This window comes from Petaurus breviceps, unplaced genomic scaffold (assembly GCF_028583685.1).
Source record: "Petaurus breviceps papuanus isolate PSGF00001 unplaced genomic scaffold, PetGlider_PUasm1.0 90630, whole genome shotgun sequence".
NCBI classification, from domain to species: Eukaryota; Metazoa; Chordata; class Mammalia; order Diprotodontia; family Petauridae; genus Petaurus; species Petaurus breviceps.
Genome location: NW_027187291.1, coordinates 3,379,888 through 3,395,833, shown reverse-complemented (window position 1 = coordinate 3,395,833; position 15,946 = coordinate 3,379,888). Strand labels below are relative to the sequence as shown.

Here is a 15,946-nt window from a genome sequence, read left to right as displayed (position 1 = left end):
ATTCAGAACTGTCCCACCTGGTGTGCGTCATCTGGTTACTTTGGGAGTAAAAGTAAGCAGCTCAGGGAGCCATAACCTGCCAGTCCAGAGTTGTAAGAGATGCTGTTCCCTTAACCTCATTTGTTCCATGGGTCTCTCATCCCTGTTCATTGCTCAGTTCCTTCAGCTCTGACCCCATTTCCTCAGGATTTCATTCTCTGAGGAGCAGAGCCTGTCATTTCAGACAGAGACTAGGTAAAGGAGGCAGACTGGGGAAAGCCAAGAGTAGAGAAAGTCTTTCACTATCTCCTTCATTTTACTTAAAAATTATGGGGTTGAGGAGTAGCTGGAGAAAGTCTCATCCATTTGGTAACCAAAGACTTAGACACTTAGGGATTCATTGGGAAATTCAGAGATAATCCCTGGGATAAAGAACTAACCAAACAAAAGCAGTTTCTTTGTTCTTTGCTGAATTTGCAATCTGGATACTGGGTTAGATACAAATGAAGATGTAAAACTATGCTTGCTGATTCCAATAGGTTGATGGCTGATAGAAAAGGGCCCTGGATACAAACTGGAAGGAATATGGAACATATCTTCCTACCAAAAAAACTCCTCTTTGTTGCATTGATCACAACCTGATTAATTCAGAGGCTGAGAAGAAATGGTTAGATCTTACTATAATACCTCTATCTTGGCTCCCACATTCAATTAAAAAAAATTAATTGAGCACCTTGTATGTGCAGGAATTGCCTTAGGAAGATTCTGAAGATACCTGGCAGGATAAGGTACCAGACTCTGAGGTTCTTACTTGAACTAAAGTACCCAGCATTCAGACTCTGCTTCAGAGAGCACAACTCTGATGGACTGGCCATGTTGTTCTAATGCAAAACATACACTTTCCAAAAAGACTGTTTCATGGAAAACTCACACAGGGCAAGTGTTCACATGGTGGTCAGAAGAAGTGATATAAGGACACTCTCAAGGTCTCTCTCAAGAACTTTGGAATTGATTGTGTGACATGGGAGACACTGGCACGTGACTGCTCAGCATAGCGTGCCCACATCAGAGAAGGTGCTGTGCTCTACAAGCAAAGCAAAACTGAAACAGCTCAAAGGAAACACGGGATGTACAATTTGGAGAATCCACCCCAAATGTTCACACAGACTATTTGTGCCCGACCTGTGGTAGAGCATTCTGAGTTTGTATAGGTCTGATCAGCCATAGTCGGACTCACTGAAATTTGACTTTAGCATAGTGATGTCTTTTTGGTCCTATTTGAGAACATGGACAACCACCACCACCATGTGTAAGACTCTACTGATTCCTGGGGATACTAAGAAAAATCAGTCCTTGCCCTCAAGGAGCTTACATTCTACTAGAACCATAAACCTCTGTCACTGTAGAGAGTTTCCTAATCCATACTCACTGTGTGCTGGTCACTTCTGGGTTTCTCTCTGGTAGCTTTTTGGTCTGTAAGATCAAGACTTCCTGGGACAGTAAACAGTAGCTGCATCCAATGACTCAGACTTATATGATTAGGAATTTACAATGCAGTTTACATGTACCTAGAAAACAAAGTACTTTACATATTTCATCTAATCAACTCTGTTGGATACATACTGCAGGTGCTACAGATATATTGATATTTCCATTTTTCAGATGAGAAAATTGAGGCTCTGAGAAGTTGTTATTTACCTGTGGTTCTATAGCTAGAAAGTATTAGAAATGGAATTTGTTCCCATGTCTTCATGACTCCAAGTCCAGTCCTCTAATGACTATGCCATGCTGTCCATCATTTACATTCCCTGAGTACAGAGAGGTGCTTAACAAGAAGAGTTAATCCCCGAATCACAGTTGGGTGAGAGTCATTCAATTAATCAACATTTATAAAGTGCCTTCTATGTAGTTAGCACTGTGCTAAGCATACAAAAAGAGGTAAAAGACAATCCCTGCCCTCAAGGAACTTACCATGTAATGGAGGACACAATACGCCCAAAATATATCCAAAGCAAGCTATATACAGGATAAATGGGAAATAATTTAAAGTGGGAAAGCACTGGAATTAAGAGAGTCTAGGGAAGATTTCCTGTAGAAGGTGGAATTTTAGTGGGGACTTAAAGGAAACCAGAGAGGTCATTAGTTGTACCAAAGGAAGGAGAGCATACCAGGTATGGAGGACAACTGGAGAAAATGCTCAGAGCCAAGAGATGGAGTATCTTGTTCATAGAACACTCATGAGGCCAGTGTCACTGTATCAAAGAGTATGTGTGTAGGGGGTGGGGGTGGTAAGGTGTAAAAAGACTTGAAAGATAAGTATGAAGGGCTCTGAGAGCCAAACAGAAGATTTTATTATTTGTTCCGGGAGGCAATAGGAGTTTATTGATTTGGGGGTTATATGTGAAATGATCACACCTGAGTTTTAGGAAAATCACTTCAGTAGCTGAATGGAGAATAGATTGGAATGGGGAAAGATTTGAGGAAGGAAGGACACCCCCCCCAAAAAAAAAGCAGGCTATTGCAGTAATCAAGACTTTAGGCGATAGCCTATAGTAGAGTGGTAGCAGTGTCAGAGGAGAGATGGGGACATATTCCTGGGATTTGGACATTTTTCTATGCAGATATACAAAGTAGATGGGATACAGATCAAAATTATACATTGGCATATTTAGGATTTATTGTTCTGCTCCTTGTATTGTCCTTCCATTTTCATTCTTGTTTCTGTGTGTGTGTCTCAATCTCAAAGACTTAAGTGGGCAGGAGTTGGGTCATTCATTTTGGACATCACCCAGCTTTGTGCTATATGCTATATGTCAGCTTATGACTCATGACTCATTGACATTGACAAGGTTGAAGAGAGTGGTCATGATGATGGAACCACAAAAATGGGGATGACAATAGTGATAAAGATGATTTTTCTATCAGGATTTTGTATGATTTTCTTTCTTCCATCTTCGGCATTGACTCTACAAAATAGAGTCCCTATTGATGAAGAGAGAGGACAGTTGTTGGTATTCACAACTTTTGACAAAACCTTGTTGTATTGTTGTATTGACAAAACCTTGTCATCCTCTCATCATACTCACACCAGTGATGAGGGCCATTGATAGAGAAGAAAACAAGGAGCAGCTGGCTAGTTTGATATGCAGGAGAGAAAGGCCTCTTCTCCCCTATCCTTTATGCCTTCTTCCTTGCTCTTCCAACTGTGGCAGATTTTTGCATTCTTTGCCAGCTCCTTAGTTTATCGAGAGAAACCATGTCAATCTGGACAAGATCCAATTCTTCCATGGTATCAGCCAGCCAACAATCATTTATTAAGCACTTACTGTGTGCCAAGCACTGTACTAAGCATTGATGATACAAAAAAGGCCAAAACACCATTCCTACTCTCAAGGAGCTCACATTCTAATGGGGGAGACAATATATGAAGATATATTGAATATTAATGTGAAATATTGAATTGAATATGAAAATAACTAGGTACATACAAGAATAGATGGTAGGTAATTTTAGAAGGGAAAGGACTAACAACTGGGGAAACCAAGAGAGGAGAGAGAGCATTCTAAGTATGGTGATGGAGAAGGGTTGTGTGTGTGTGTGTGGGGGGGGGTAATCAATACAAAGACACAGAGAAGGGAGATTGAGTGTTGTATTTAAGACAAGTAGGCCTACTTAGTTGAATTGTAGAATATGTGGAAGGAAGATTGGAAAAGTAGGAATGGGTCAGGTTGTCAAGAATTTTAAATGACAAAAAGAGGACTTTCTATTTGATCCTGAAGGTAATAGGGAACTGTTGGAGTTGGGGTGAGGGGCTTGGAGGTGTGTGTGTAAGCTCAGACCTGTGCTTTAGGAAAATCACTTTGATAGTTCAGTGGAAAATGGATTGTAGTGGGGAGAGATTTGAAGCAGGAAGACCATTTAGGAGGCTATCACAGTGGTAAAGTACCAAACTAGGGCAGGGTCTGTGCTAGAAGAGAGAAGGGGATGTATCTAAGAAATGTGAAATTAGAAATGGCAAGATAAGGTAATAAATTTGCCAAGTGGGGTGACTGACAGGAAAAAATGGAAAATTATACAGATTTTGAACCTGGGTGATTGGTAGGTTGGTGATAAGTAGTAAGAGTGAAGTTTAGAAGAGGGTTTCATTTTGGGAATGGAAGATAATGAGTTCAGTTTTGGACATGTTGAGTTTGAGCTGCCTAGTGGCTATTAGCTCAAGATGCCCAAAAGGTAGTTAGTGGTGCAAAGACTGCAGCTGAGGATAAAAACTAGGGATGGATACATAGATCCACAAATCATCTGCAAGGAGACAATAATGGAACCCATAGGAGCTGACAACATCACCAAGTGAAACCATATAAAGGGAAAAAGTGAAGACGGTTCAGGATAGGCTGGCTGTTCATTCTACTTCATAGGTCCTGGAAGCCCTGCATCCAATCCAAGGTATGGAGATTTGAAACCCATTTGTCCAGAGGCCCAATAGCTCAGCTCCCCAGCTCAGCTTCCTTCTGGGCAGAAGGGGCTATTTTCATGAGTCTAATTTTTTTTTTAATTTTGTAGTGCTCTGTCTCTGTTATTGTTATTTTTTCTTAACAAACTCCCTGGAGCAAGTAAAGTAAAGATGGCTCTGGTCACATTAAAATGGAGAAACTGAGGTGCAGGAATGAGATATGATGCCCAAGGACTTATGGTAAGTCATCTGTGGAGTAACAGATCACACCCAGGCTTTCTAACTCCAAGCCAACGCCTGCTCATAAACTGTCAATACTCTATTTATCTAGTGACTCCACTGGGGAAGGCAGTTTTGATACAGTGGAAAAGAGCACTGCATCTAGGGCCAGAGGAACTGGGTTCATATCCCAGTTCTACTATTTACAACTTTAGGCAAGTGGTCTAACACTTCTGGTCCTGGCTCAGCACTTACTGGGAGCCCCAAATGTAATAATGAAAGGGAAGTTGTATTATGCAACATGTGATGTCTCATCCTGTCCTGGGTTGGGAATATATAAACTTCAATTGACCTCTCTGGGCTTATTTCCCCATTTTTAGAATGTCCCAGAGCTATCACAAGGTTAAATAAAAGAACAGCAATGAAAGCATTGCATACTGTTTGGAATAAAGGAGCTCTACAAGAATAAGGTAAAGAAAATTGAGTTTAAATTTTAAAGAGCTTAAGGGAAAAAGCAAAAGAGCTAGTTTATTCCTCATTGCCTTTCACGGGGCTATTCCATCTTTCTTGGAAAAAATTTCTCCATTTTCTTGGTCAATTTTAAAACATTCCAAATGACACACCTTGAAAGAGTCACTTCAAACCCATTAAAAACCCTTCACAGTAGCCTCCATGGCAAACATGGGAAGCCAGTCTTCATGTCATCTTATTTGATTTTCCTTTGGTGTATAATAGATGTGTGATGCAATGGAAAAGTCACTGGGCCTGTCGTCACTGGGTGGCCTAGGTTCAAAACCAAGCTCTGCCACTTACAAGAAGTGTGACATTGGTATAGAATATAGTATATCTCCTAATTTCCTTTGCCCCAGTTTGCTCAATAGTATAGATATATACTATTATATAATAATATAATATATATATATAATAATACTAATAATAATATAATATATATAATAATACTAATATAATAATAATATATATAATATATATATAATAATATATATATATATATAATATATATAATAATATAGTTCAGGGGGAGGAGCATTGAATCTAACATTGAAATCTATCCCAAAAGTTCAGTCAATGATATTTTATGGCAAAATCATTTGGTGAGATGCAAGTGGTTGCCTGGAAATCTAAGGTCTAGGCCATCTTTTCAGGTTACCTGGGCAAGCACTTGAATTGGGCCATGTAATTCTGCCACAAATTTCCATTAGCTACTTCTGGTGGGGGGTAAGAGGGAGAGATGGGGAAAAGCCAGTTTCTCCACCTTCTGAAAGTGGATTAGAAGTCAGAAAGGGAAAACAAGGACCAAACAAGTCTCACAATACACTTTTATATGTAGGGGTGGCTTCTCTGAGAAGAGTCTGTCCTTCTGAGTCCCAGTCAACTAATCATCTTGTGTCCCATCCTTGCTTCCTATCCATAAGGTACCAGTGGGAATGCATATAATCCATGGGGAGGAGCACCTTAGATCTTTCTCCACATATATACCTTTTAATCTCATCCTTTGGACTGGAGAACTCATTAGATGGAATGATGACTCTCCTGGACTTCTCTTTCACACACAGATGTGGACTAGACAACAAAAAAACTAAATGAATTTGGCACTCAATGAATGGCTTGACTCAAAATGTAATCTTTAATGGTGCAATGTTAACTTGTCAGTAGTCTCCAGTGTAATGACCCAGGGATCTGTATTTGGTCATCCTGGGCTGTTTTATGTTTTTATTAATGACTTGAATAAAGGTAATAGATGCCATGCTTATCAAATTTGCTGGTGATATAAAGTGGATTGTGGGGGAGTCAGTATCCAAAAACATCCTGACAGACTAGGGCATTGGACCAAATTGAATGAGATGAAATTCAATAGAGTTCAAAAGATCAACTTTATTGTACTCTGGATAGTACAGCAACACATTTTAGAGGAATATTGATGAGGTGGAGGGCAACCAGGATGATGCTAGGCCTTGAGTCCATGATATATGAGGATCATCTGAAGGAACTGGGAATGTTTAGCCTGAAAAAGAGAAATTTCAAAGGCAAAATAGTTATGATAGTTATGTTCAAGAAGAGCTACGTAGACGGCTTGTTTTGTTTGGTCAAATAGACCAGAAGAAGCAGTTGCAAGTTTCAAAGAGGCAAATGTAGACCTGATGCCAGGAAAACTTCCTATTAGAGCTGTCCAAAAGTGGAATGAGCTGCTTCTGGAGGCAGTAGATGCCCCCTCCTCAAAGGACTTAAAGCAGAGGAAGGATAACCAATTGCCAACTGTCAGGGTCATGCTTATGGTAGGAATTTCTTTTCAGGCATGGGTTGGACCAGAGAACCATTGAAGTCTCTTCCAACTATAAAATTCTGATTCTTTAATGTTTAATTTTAGGTTGAGCCACCTCACTTGGAATGTAGGGGCTAGGGAATATTTGGAGAAAAACAGACTGTGATGGGGAGCTGGGCGGATTTAGTTCATTTTGTTATTTTCACTCAAATAATATGCAAACTATGTAATATTTTGGCATACTTCTGAATGAGAAACCAGGGAGTATAGAGAATCAAATCATGTCATTAGATAAAACTGAAGGATTTCTTAACTAGGACATTTTAATGTCATAGCCTTCACTGGAATGTTCAAGATTCACCTGCGAAGATGTCATGATGTCACTATAGAACCCGACCATCCTGCCCTCCCCCTCTCCTTTCATCACTTGATGTCACACTAGTCATTTGCATACTACCTGGGGCTGGGCGTGACGCTCCCCCTTTCTGCGTATTTTCATTGGCAGCAGCCAAAGACCAGCCCCATCCCAGGAGGGCCAATATGGAGGGAAGGCGGAGTTTTGGGTGAGGATGGACGGAAGTCTCGCCCAATCACTTCTGGCCAGAAAATATACGAGTTGCGATTGGACTCATTGTTTGGGGCCTGGTGGGCACGGGCCATTGAGAGTACGGGACTGGAAGGGGCTGGTCCCCGCCCCGCAGGGCTGATAAGCTGTGGCGGCGGGGGCGGGGGATGGTGTGGGGCTTGCTGCGGGGCCGAGACGGGCGGGTTGATGGCGGGGGCCGCAGCGGGCGGCAGAGGCGGAGGGGCCTGGGGCCCGGGGCGCGGAGGGGCCGGGGGGCTCCGTCGGGGCTGTTCTCCCCCAGCCACCGTCGGCTCTCCCCGGGCCGGGCTGCAGCCGCTTAGGGCCACCGTCCCCTTCCAGCTGCAGCCGCCGCCGCACCAGCGCCGGGACGGGGGCGGCCGCGCAGGTGAGCCCGGGCCGGGGGCCTGGCCCGGAGTTCAGGGTCTGAGGAGAGCCGTTGGAGGAGGGGGAACTTGAGGAGAGGGGGGTTGAGGACGCGCGTAGGGGGGCGTAGTGACCACGGGGGTGACACTGGGGGCTTGGTAAGGTGGAGGAGCTTGATTGGGAGGAGTGGGGGGGGGGGGGAGGAGGAGAAGAGAGTTTTGGAGGATAGGGGTGCGGAGGGAGAGTCATAGGATAGGGGGGTTTGGAGAAGGGGTGAGTGATGGGGGGAGGTCTGGTTGCTTGGTCGGGGATTTGATGCCTGCATGGGGGGAGGGACGTGTAATTAAAGCACCCTGTACGGATGGGGGTGGGGGTGGGAGGGGGAGGGGTTTCTCCAAACTCCAGTTTGGCCCAGCCAGTTCTTTCACTATACAGTTCCCCTGACTACCACTTTATCTGAGCTTCCTTTTATGCCACTTCCTCCCCATTCCTGACACTGGGCAGCCCGGAGTTAATTCCATCCAAATGGCTGGGTTAGGTTAATGTAGCTGCTTTTACCTCCCTCCCCAAGTTTTTCCTTGTGACTCTCTTCCCCTCCTAGGTGGAGTCTGGCCTAGAAGTTTCCAATACCAGGATGATCTTTGCCTAGTGTGGCTCCCTCATTTTCAGTGTGTGTGTGTGTGTGTGTGTGTGTTATGGAACCTAGGCATGGCACTCTCCTCTCACCCTGTGACAAATATTTGCCCACTCAGTTTTCCTCTTGAGCACAGCACCCGAAGTAGTTTGGGGACCACAGGATGGGAGGAAATTGGAGAAGTGGGGGTGGAAGCATTACAGAATGCAAGATAGTAATAAGTCCACTTTTCTTTCATACCCAAAGCTGTTACTAGCCCCACAAATGCAGTCTGCTAGGAAGGATGAAAAAAAAAATTCACTTTCACAAGGTGATTTGCCTTACCTTTGATTCATACCAGATGTCAGTGGAAATCCTCATCGATTCAGCATCATTGAACACTTATGGCACATTGTGCTATACAGTCGTGAGCCTTGTCCTCTTGGCATTAACAGTTTTCTCTAGATTTTTAAATGCTGTACCTCTGACACTTCATAACCTAACTCTCTGTAGTATAGTTACTAGCCAGATTCTCAGTTGGAATTAAGAGGTTCCTTTCCTAGAAATACTCTATTTAGGATTATGTTCAGCAGTGACCATCAAATCTTAGAATGGAAAAGAAACATCACATCTGCTAGCAAGATGGCGACCCAGTCATAAAAATATGTCCAGAATCCAATGGGGAAGAGAAAGGCAATGCCCAAACTAACTCACCCTCGTTACTGTTTGTAGAACAAACCACAGAGTTTGAAACCTGTTAGTTTTGTTTTGGCTCCTCCAAACTCAGAGCCCAAGGAAATTAGTGGAATAGTAGGTATTAGAACCTTAGTAATTTTAATTGGAAACCAATAAACATATGGCCCGTATGGTAGTTAGAAACCTGCTGGCAGACATGTTTTAAGAACAACTGTTCATGCAACTTCCTCTGGCATATCCTTTGGAGGAGCAGTCAGTAACTGGACCTAAATGGAATGGAGATGGTGGATAATGGGTGAGGGAGTAGACTCCTGTGCCTGGGTTCTTTGCTTTGTCTGCACCAGTTAAAATTCCTTTTGCTCTGTGATCCTAGAGAGAAAATAAAGACTAGAGAGCTCTTGTACCTTGACAGCTAATTTGGAATAAGTTGTATAGCTAGCACTTTTGTAAAGTTTCCTAACTGACTGGGCCGATCACTCCTTGTCTTGATCAGGGAGGTTTATTGGGTTTTTTTGTTTTTAAAAAATGAAGTCAGAAATGGAAGAGACTTCCAAAATGGCAGGGTAGGATTTTCTCTAAAGAGTTTGCCTAATGGCTGTTGTGATAACCTGCCCATTAATCTTGGGAAAGGAAAAAGGGAGGAGGAAACAACAGCAAAGGCCAGGGCCTCTAAAACTTAGTAGCCAAGCATTCTGAGCATTTCTCTGCTCTGCCTTGGGATGGGAGAAGACAATTTTCCCTTTCCCCTGTAGTTCCTAAACATTGGAAATTCCAGTGTCTCTCCCTCCAGTGTCTGCTAAAACTACAACTTTCTCATTGAGAAGCAGCAAAGATGACTTAATGAAGGACTGTAGATTTTGTGTTAAAGAAGGAAACCCCCTCATTTGGAAACTGCCTTCCCCATGTCCTCCCCTGAGCCAAGTTGAGAGCACTGTTGGCCGGAGCCCCATTGCCTTTTCAGGCTTCAAAGAGCAAACTCAGGTTGGTAGGAAACCAGTACTGCAGGTTTCAGAATTTCAGGGCCTCCCCTTGCACTCTCTTACTCTCTGTCTTTTAAAATGAGCATTTTTAAACAGGGTTTTGAAACCCATCTGTTTAAAAACCAGGTGAGCCTAAGACTGGGTTTCAAGAACAATTAAGTGTCCTTAGTGTTAGTATTTCAGTCTCCCATCTTCAAGTGATGTAACGTTAACTCCAGGCTGGGCAGTTATCTTCCTGCCCCACACCCCGTCCTGTTCTTGACTAGATAGATCAGAGCTTGTAAAAAGGTTATTATGTAAAGAGGGGGATTTACCTCTGGCTGCCATTGATCTGCATGGGATTTCTTCTTTCAGTCATGTTGAAAGTTCAGAAAAAAATCAGTTTGTTAGCCTTAGTGCCTTATTTTATTTTAGAAATCCAGTCTCTGGTATGAAGAAGGCCAAACTAGGCAGGCTAAAGAGGAAAATTAAGACAACTTCCAGGAGAGGCAAAAAATGCTACTAGTGGGGAATGTGGACCCAAGATAGAGGATTTTAAGGGAGTAGATTTTCATCTGTCCTCCAACCCCCATTTTACATTTCTTCTGATGCATTTATACCATCTGGAAGTTCTTAACTATTATGCTTCTCCAGGATCTTTAATGATGGGCAAAGCTAGATCAGGAGGTGAGCTTACCTAGATTCTAGTCCTGACTCATTCTGGGTAAAACCACTAGTTGATGCCTCAGTTTCCATATAGACAAAATCAGTAAAACACTTAACTCAGCTTTGTAAATAATTTTCCTCAAATTACCAATCCTGTGAATGATTACTGGGCTCCAGAGTAGCCAATGCTTTCTGTTTACTTCCTCTGCCTACCAAAACTTACTTGGAAGATAACTGACCATTATTCTAGTATAAAAGACCAGTGACTTAATAAATACTTAAAAAATACTTAATAAACTACCAGACTTTATGGTAGAGGTTAGTGAAAGCCTACCATATAATTTCTTGGCCAAGTTTTAATTTGGGCATCTGTTTTCAGTTAGCTTTCCATCTGCTTGAGGATGATCCACAATAAAAGTCCAGTCCCAATCTGGCTCCCCACTCCTTCCTATCATTTAGGGGTTACCTTTATTATCCCTGTAGGTGTCACTTGTAGTGTGTGTTTGTATATCTTGTCTGTCAGACATACTGAAACAACATTAATAAATTGGACTCTTCATTCTACCTCTCTTTTCCTGCTTTCCTCCTAACCCTTCCTCCTCCATCCCACAATAAAGTACATTTCAAAGAAATTGATTTTGGCTAGTCTGCCACCCTGGATTTACCTACATTATCATTTGTCTCTATGTGCGCAAAATGGAGTTAACCATATTGATAGCTTCCCTAAAGGCCTATCCCACTCATAGGGAGGATTATTATGTATGAAGCTGGTTGGGCTACCTGGGTTGACCATCTGAATATGAGGTAGCATGGTTATTATCATCAGTAGCAGTAATTATTATTTTGCCACCCTTTGTGCATTGTGTTAAAAAACTCCCATCCTAGGGGTTGGAGAATTCCATAAAGGAAGGTGTCTGCTTATTGAAATGCACTAATCATAGGTCTGAAGAAAAGGAACCACTAGTGTAAAATCCTTCTCACTAGTTGTACTGGAACCTGTTCATGGAATAGCTTGTTTGGAGTAGAAAATGGGTTTTCTATTCTGGGGAACTGCCCTGTTGTAACTTTGACCTGGGGGCACATTTAAAATCCCCCTTCAGAACTACTACAATTGTTACTTTCAAAGCCTGGAATTGCGACAGTTTCTGTAGTGGGGGGAGCATTTGAAAACAAGGCATACCCAGCCAGTCTCTGTTCATCTGTTGCTCCAAACAGTTTTAGTAACACAGAAAACTCTGTAGCCTGAAAATGGTAGTACTGAAGTGTCCAACCCTTTAAATATTATCATCAGTGAGAACACCTTTGGAATTTGGGACTACGTTACATAATCATGTTGTCCTCTCCTGTGAGAAGTATATGTGTCTCTGTGTGTGTGTATGTGTGTGTGTGTTTTGTATGGTTGCTCCATATTTGGATAGCAGAAAGAATGTAGGCTGTGAAATACTTAAATAGTAATCCAAGACAACAAGCATTAAACATCAAGGCCCTTTGTTAGCTAGGTACTGGGGATACAAAAACCAAAGAAGGAACAGTCCTGGATCCAGTATGTCCTTATAGAAGAATATACACGATAATTTGAGGAGGGAGAGAGAAGGTACTAACAACTACAGGATCACATCAGGAAAGGCTTCTTGTGGTGGGTGGTACACAAACTAAGCCCTGAAAGAGGCTAGAGAGTCCAAGAGGCAAAGGAAATACATGCAAGGCCTTCCTGACAGCCTGCCAGGAGATTTTGGGTTATAAGGATCTTTGGGTGAGGATCTGTGGTGATAAAATGTAGGGAAAAGGAATGCCCAAGTCTCCCTGGCCTCCAGGTATAAGAAAGAATTACAAAACTCCTATAGCTTAAATGGTAACTAGTGTCTTCCCAAGATGTGCCCAAGGCATCACTGGTTTGGATTATTTTGGTATATAGGGGTGTTGCTCTTTTGTCTCAGCCCTTGATCCAAGTGGCAACACTGAGAACAGAACTGTCTTCTTTGAGAATCTTAATATTCCTCTAAGAATACAACTCAGCAAAAGGATACAGCAGTTGTTTTGCTTAGGATGAGACAAGACGACAAGCTCTTGATTTCCCCCCCCCCCCCCCACTATGGGTCAGGTCTTACTTCCAGGTTTTTGTTTGCATTTTCACCTTCTACATATAATTCTGTACTTTGGCTTTATTCTGTAAAGCAGTAAAGAGCTAGAACTTTCCATTCCCCTTCCAGCCCCTGTTGTAATAGATGTGAGCCAGGCAGGTGAAAGAACAGCTTTTCTCAGGATAGGTTACATAGGTATCTGAAAGGTAACATTTTTTTCTCTAGTCTGGTAGGAGACAGATGTTAGAGCCAAGGACAGCATGTAAAAAGAGGCAAACTGCTTTCAACCCCCTGATTTGAATCCTCAGTCTGACTTTGAGTCTGTATTTCCTAGAATATTACCTTTACCCTGTTCATATGTAATATGGAAAACATTCCAAAGTCAAATCAAAAAGATTTTTGAATTATCCAAAATTTGTGGATTATCTATGCCACAATTCCTTCCTTGGCATGGAGGAACCAAAGATTGCTGTTGTCATGTGAAACAGGAGATCACTTGTGGCACTAGCCACCTATACTACTACTGTTGCTTGTTAACACTTCTTAGTACCTTCTCTGTCCACATTTGTATCCTTTCCTTTTTGGTTTATTATTGAATATACAGATTTGTAGTCATTAAAATTTTTCTTACCTGACCTACATTAAGCCTCAGTTTACTTTGTGTGGGGGAATACTACCAGAAATTAATGGTGATTTTAATTTAAAGGAACCATTATCAAGGTATTTCATAATAAGAAAACTTGATTCAATCACCTAGATACCCTAGCACTAAAATCTGGGCCTTGTAGAGACTTTTCCCCCACCCTTAGGCAAGCATACGAGATTGATGGTTTGCTCATGAGCACTAGAGAGATGACAGGAGGTGGTAGAGTGAGGATGGGATTTGGGATGGGTAAAGGGAGGAGATGGATGGAACTCCTTCAATTGAGCCTGCTTGTGGATTAGCTGTTGTTCATGCTTTCAGCTGCCTAATAAAAGGGGTAGGGGAAGGCCTGGAAAGACATCTTCAAAGAGCTTTTGTTGATCGCTAGTAGGAGAACCAGCAAGTCTTTTCTGAGGAGAATGGGAATTTTCTTCTGTTGGCTGCCTAGAAGTCATCTCCTATTTTTAGATATGGCTGATTAGTTGATGGACAGCATTTGGCAGGGCAGCTGTGATGGTTTGAGACGCCTCTTTGCTGTCACTCATATCTCCATCATGCTTCTCCCACATGTCTATTCTAGGGAAAACTTGCTTGTTAAGGGGAGGCTTTGGGTTCTAATAGCCTGAGCCTATTTGGCCTGCCAACTGAATCATCTGGTACCTGAATATAAATGAAGAGATGGCAGGTGGGTATTGTAGCATCTCTTAGTTAAATAGCAAAGCTAAAACTAGGGAGACAGACCATATTCTTTTAAAAGAATCAACAAATCAACATCTAATAACTGAGCTTGTGAGTACTGAGGGGACACAGTAAAGAATAATAATAGCTAACATTCAAGGAACACCTCAAAGTTTGCAAAGAAAAAGAAAAACTTTATATGATCTCATTTGATTCTGTGAGATAGGTGTCATTTTTAGCACCATTTTACCGGATGAAAAAATTGAGACTGAGAGGTTAAGTGCCTTTCATAAAGTCACAGAGCTGGTTAATTGCCTGAGGCAGGATTCCATCTCTAGGCCTCCCCACTCTCCATTCAGAATTTCTCCACTATACCTGCCTGGTCACCTTAGTTCTCAATTGGGGTTAGGTACAGAGGAGACGAATTAAGCAAGGGTTTTGTTTGCTTAGCAGTAGTCCCCCAAAGGTTGAAATGGTTTTCTCTACCAACACCCTCCCCTAGACCAATTGTGATTGCTCTGGTCTTATCTGACTAGCTGTTGTCCCTGCTTCCCTTCAACTTTAGCTCTCCTTTCTTGCCTGCCCTGCTTTCAGATTGCATGCTGGGGACAGCAGGCTGCCTGCCCTTTTCTGAAGGAGGCCCAGCAGCTTCCAAATCCAAGAGCAGAGGAGCTTACCCCACAGTTTAAACAGATTTTTAGTATTTTTGTAGTGGGCGGGCTGGGGTAGTGTGCTTATTACTGTTCAATGGATAGTGGCTACATTGAATGGGAGGGAGGGGCAAGAAGAGCGTGGTACCACTCCCCAGTCACCCTGGGTGCTAATTCCTTTTCTGATCATCACTCAACTTCTTAGGCCCTCCCACATCTTTCTCTACCTCCCCAAGTGCTGCTTTTACTTTTATCACCTAGATTACTGGTATGTTATTCTATTTGTTCTGGTTTCTGGGCTTGAAACCTAACTAGTTCCAAGACATTTCCATGGATTTCCTGACTGAAGCTAGAGGTTCTCTTTCCTACATTTTTGAAGCTCATGGAGGGGAGGGGTGGGAGCTTGGTCAGTAACCAGGTCAATCCATGGAAACCACAAATGTTTGGGATTTGGTTGCTCTTGTAAAACAGCAAAACTACCTGACTGTTAAACCTAGGCAAGGATACAAATGGGAGGCTGGTTTTCTTCTAGCTACTGTTAGGTTTGTATTGAATTCTTACTAGGAACTGTGTGGTTGAGGGAAGAAAAGGAGGTAAAATTAAACTGATGACTTTCCTATATAACTCCTAATCAGGAATCGGAATTCACCTTAATTGTCCAGGTTATCATGGTTGTGATCAGGGTGGGGTACCGTCCCCAAAGCCCGCCAGGCATAGTCTGGTGATCCCAGATCACTGTTGCTGACATCCATTGCCATTCTAACTCTTAGTGTCTGTCTCTCTCTGTCTCTCTTTCTCTCCCCCCCCCCCCTTACAAAAATATAAAAAGTAGAACTCTTGCTCTGCCTCTGGTGTGCCTCATTGCCCCCTGGTCTTTCCCTGCCTTCAGTTGTCTCAACTAGAGGTGAAGGCAGAAGCCAGGTCTATGGTGGCATGACTGAAGTGGTTTTATAAGCCTGCCAGGCTGGGTGTAACATTTGACAAGAATGAAAATATGATTGGAAGAGAAGCCACTTCTCTTGCCACCTCCTCCCTTCCCACCCCTACCACACACTCCCTTTCTCTTAAAAGCTTTTTTCACT

At 42.5% G+C, this 15,946-nt stretch overlaps 1 protein-coding gene across 3 annotated transcripts in view; it reads left to right on the top strand.

The window, feature by feature from the left end:
- The first annotated feature begins 7,669 nt into the window (after positions 1-7,669).
- The window catches only part of FAM117A (family with sequence similarity 117 member A), a 50,781-nt gene continuing 42,504 nt past the window's right edge, over positions 7,670-15,946 (top strand). For all 3 annotated transcript variants that reach the window (XM_069064396.1, XM_069064395.1, XM_069064397.1), the window contains exon 1: positions 7,670-7,900. In XM_069064396.1, coding sequence (XP_068920497.1) covers positions 7,702-7,900 — 199 coding nt within the window. In that variant the 5' untranslated portion in view covers positions 7,670-7,701. The remainder of the gene's footprint in view (positions 7,901-15,946) is intronic.